This window comes from Abrus precatorius, unplaced genomic scaffold (genome assembly GCF_003935025.1).
Source record: "Abrus precatorius isolate BTA unplaced genomic scaffold, Abrus_2018 Scaffold8, whole genome shotgun sequence".
NCBI lineage: Eukaryota > Viridiplantae > Streptophyta > Magnoliopsida > Fabales > Fabaceae > Abrus > Abrus precatorius.
The window spans coordinates 10295274-10299485 of NW_020874428.1; the positions used below are offsets into that span (position 1 = coordinate 10295274).

At 30.5% G+C, this 4212-nt stretch overlaps 1 protein-coding gene across 1 annotated transcript; it reads left to right on the plus strand.

Moving 5' to 3' along the window:
• The first annotated feature begins 2006 nt into the window (after positions 1-2006).
• Positions 2007-3933, plus strand: LOC113847980. The gene is made up of 4 exons (XM_027477322.1): positions 2007-2608; positions 2766-2828; positions 2963-3037; positions 3222-3933. Exons 1-4 carry the CDS (start codon positions 2279-2281, stop codon positions 3720-3722), a joined length of 969 nt encoding a protein of 322 aa, XP_027333123.1. The 5' UTR covers positions 2007-2278; the 3' UTR covers positions 3723-3933.
• Positions 3934-4212: the final 279 nt, after the last annotated feature.

A 4212-nucleotide genomic window follows, 5' to 3' on the forward strand; every position in this document is an offset into this window, starting at 1 on the left:
ATCAAGTAGGTTTAGGTCGACCTAGTTATGTAAACTTATTTTACCGGCTTAAATTTAAATAATAAAAAATAAAAAAATAAAATACAAATGATTGAAATTAAAGAGACAAAAATTACACATTGGGCCAATTGGGCCTGCGACGAGAAGGAAAAGAAATGAATGATTCATTGGATATGGAACAGAAAAAAAGAAAAAACATAAATCGAAGGAATTATCATCAAGATTTTTAATTAGATTTGAGTTTTAAAGTCTAATTATGTGTAGAGGCTAAATTATGCAAAATCAACATTTTATTTAATACTTAAATTTAGATATTTTATTTATTATAAAGAGAAGATAGTGGAGAAAAAGAATTTTTAAAATAACTGGTCTAGTGTTGATCTCTACTCCTACATATGCTCTCATGCAGTGAGAAGATCAGGGTTATGTAATTCTAAATAAAAAAATATTTTTGAAAGGGATTTTAGTTGAGTAATTGAGAATGAGAAGCTTATTGATTATTGAAAGATACTGTAAGAAAATTGAAAGTTCCTTTTATAGAGGTATTTAAAAAGTGAAAATAAATCCTTTGAAGTTGTTAAAATAATTTTGAGAAAAAATATTTTTTTTATATATATTTTTAAAATAGGATGAAAAATTTAATAGGAGTATCTAATTTGTGGATGATAGAGTGAGAAAGATAATCCAAATCGTTGTAACTAGGCTAGAAAGAATAAAAAAGATTCATTAAGATAGGATGTTTTGTTTCTTTACATTATTAACTAATAATCAAGAATGTTGCATAATTGAAGTTAAATTATTCTGAATGAAGCCCAAAGAGTTTTGACATGGAGCTTCAGCGACTCAAAGCCAGCCAGGGACATTAACACAACAATCTTGCCAATTTTCAAGGCAGAATCATCATTCTTCACTACAATGAAATAAGATGGTGATTTTCAACCAAGGCAACAAGGAAATTTTCTTTTACTTATGTCAGAATTTGTGTTTTATTTGTAAATATTGAAGATAATTAGTTTTAGGTATTTATTTAACAGGACTTGTTTCTATGATAATTATGTTCGTAATAACATTTATGATGACACTATTCACAATATTTGTCTCGCAAAAAGTGCGTTGGTTGCTATAGATTTAAGATTTCTTTTATTCTTTTAGATGATAACAGACATATATCTATTAGCAGCATTCATCAATTTATTTTTTTAATATTAATAATTTTATATATTTTTTATTAGGATAAATATAATTGTCTTAATAAAAATACTATATTTGACTTTTATTAATTTTTATAATTAGAATTAATTTTTATTTGAGTAATCGAATTTTGAACATTCAATACGCGAATGAAGTGCGTTAGGTAAATAAATTATTAATTCATTAATTAATAACATAATTAATAATGTAATAGGTTTGTATAAGAACAATTTATTCTTTCCCACATTACACTGTTTACTTTAAAATGATATTTAATTTAATATATTCATATTTAATATGTATGAACTATTTTGTTTAATTTAAGAACAATATTTTTTTACATAAATTAAAATATTTTTAAATACAAAAATAATTTAATCCAAAATATAATTTAACTTAACTTTTTGTAATAGAATTTTAATTATACTTTTACACACAATTGAATATTTACATATTAGTTTCGTTAATTTTACATGTTAAATTACTTTCTTAAGCACAAAAAGTTTATATGATTTTTATTTATTTTTAAAACAAACTTTAACAATACACAAAATATATACTTAAAAACAAACTTTACTAAAATATATTTTTCTACACATATATATTTATTTTTTATCTTAATTTTTATATATGAATTAGTATCACTAATTAATATCAACAAACTATACTAACCATTATTTTTCTACCCATATATGAAGAATATGTAAAGAAATTCCTAGTCACCAATTTTTCTAAATAAATAAACCGCTGAAGCAGTTACACACATGTACCACGGTACCTATAAACCCTAAACCAAGAGCGATACTGCAATCTTTCTACAAACAACACGTGTCAAGCCAAGGATTTCTAATTCCTTCCTTTTTTAAGCCCAGAGAGAGAGAGAGAGAGAGAGAGGCAAACACAGAACTGATAACCTTTTTTTCCTCTCCTTTCTAATCGCATCCTCCTATAATCTCTCTTAATATATTCAGGTCACTCAACCCACATCCTTAGTATTAAACCCCAATTCAATAGAGTTTCAACCACTGAAAGTAAAATAAATTAGGATTCTGCGAGTTGAAAAAAACAGAGAGATAAGAAACAGAGCATGGAGCAGGGTTCAGTGTGGTACACTGAAAACGAGTTGCAAATTGCTCACGTCCTTCTCGACTTCCACGATTCAGAACCTCCGTTACTCAAATGGGGACGCAAAAGGAAGAGATCTGCGACTCAAGATCCTCTACCTCTTCGTTTTCGTCTTCCCCCAGCGTCGTTCTTTCACGGTGGTGCCGTCGCCATCGGTAATCGTCTGTGTGAAACCGTAGCTCTAACGGCCGATAAAGGGAAGAGTTCAAGTCCCTCAACCCCTCTCTCCTTCTCGCCTTCTGAATCTGAGGAGAAGCCGAAAGCCTCACGAAGAAAACCATCTCTCCGAAAGGTATCTTATCTTTTCCTTTTTTTCTCTCTCTATCTCTCTCTCTCCTCTGGATGTTATTTATCTTTAAATAATTTTGCTAATATTTTTCTGATTTAGAGAACAAAAATTCTTGGCATTGGTTATGTGACTTTTGGGTTTTGGTTTTTGTGTTCGACAGAGGAGGGAGTGTTATCTTAAGATTATAGAAGACTTGACGGAAGGCAGAGGTTCGCTCAATCAAGTAAGTTAACTCTGTTTGTTTTTTTTTCCTTTTTTTGTTTGCCTTGTTTTCAATTTTATGTGGTTGCTTTTGGCATTTTCTTGAACTTTTGGACTCCGTGGAAAATGTTTCGACGTTTTAATCTTTTGTTACAGGCGATAGAGAAGACGAAGGGTTACTATGACCAGCTGAAGGCCTTCAATTTGAAGTTGAAAGCAAGAAAACAAGAGGTACTGGTTTATTAGTAAACAATATTTTTACCCTTTTCAAATTTTTATTTTATTTTCCTAATTAGTTTGCTAACTCATATTTTGGGATGTTTTATCTGGATTTACCCGTGTTCCGTTTTTTCCTTTACTGGTTGGTACGATACCACGTTCAGTTTTTATTAATTGAAATTGTCGTTTGTTACAGCTAATGAATGGCCCCAAAGGGGAAAGCAAAAACACTAGTTTGGAATTTGATGGGTCAATGGAATTGGATCCTGTCAACGCCACAGTCAACGCTTCCGAGTCGAAGGCTCAAAACGAACAGCAGAAGCAACCTGAATTGCAAGTGCAAATAGCTCCTAGTCTAACGATGCTGAATCAGAATCATATGTGTGGGCCATCCCAATCCCAAACACGTAAGAGCGAGGGCGTTGCGCAGCTTCAGGGTGTGCCTGGCAATCCAACGACGTCGTTCCCAGGCGCATCCTCTTCGGGCCACGTCAGTAGTAAGATGAGCCAACTAGCCATTCCTGATTTAAACTTGTCGCCTCCGGAGTTTGCTGAAGTGGACTTACGTGAACCGTTGGATGAGAACAAGGCAGTGAAGGATTTGAGCAGAGCCATGGCCGCGCAAGCGAGGCAGAAGAGGATTCAAATTTTCAGGCTCAAAAATTTCACACGAAACACGAAACCATGTTCTTCATAGTTCACACCAAACCATGTTCTTGATAGCATTGATTAACAGCTTATTCCAATATATATATTTTTTCCTTTAAAATTGGTTAGTTAATTAGTCGTCAGCGTCAACAAAATATTTTTTGTGAATTGTAACGTATGTTATAATATATTTCAAAACAGAAAATTTCTTCAGATTTGTTCATATTGTTTCAGTTATATATATTTTTAGTGCATGTTCTTGAAAGGAAATAAAAAAGAAGAAGAAAAAGAAATAGAAACGAAGCATGTGATAAATAGGAAAGAAGAGATATAAAAAAAATGAAAAATGCTAAATGAATATTAATATAATTAAAATATTTATAAATCATAATTTGACATTTTCATTTTAAGTTGTGTTTGAATAAAGAAATTTAAAATTACTAAATTATATTTATTTAACTAGTAAGATAATATATATTTTAAATATCTTAGAGTTTTAGTTAAAAAAATTATGGAAAGTACAAAAAATTTTCAAATGA

Bases quoted from the DNA above. Each gene is read 5' to 3' on its own strand.
- LOC113847980 (XM_027477322.1), top strand. From the start codon at position 2,279: ATGGAGCAGGGTTCAGTGTGGTACACTGAAAACGAGTTGCAAATTGCT. The intron at 2,609-2,765 runs GTATCTTATCTT...TGTGTTCGACAG, and splicing joins GAAAACCATCTCTCCGAAAG to AGGAGGGAGTGTTATCTTAA. The intron at 2,829-2,962 runs GTAAGTTAACTC...CTTTTGTTACAG, and splicing joins GCAGAGGTTCGCTCAATCAA to GCGATAGAGAAGACGAAGGG.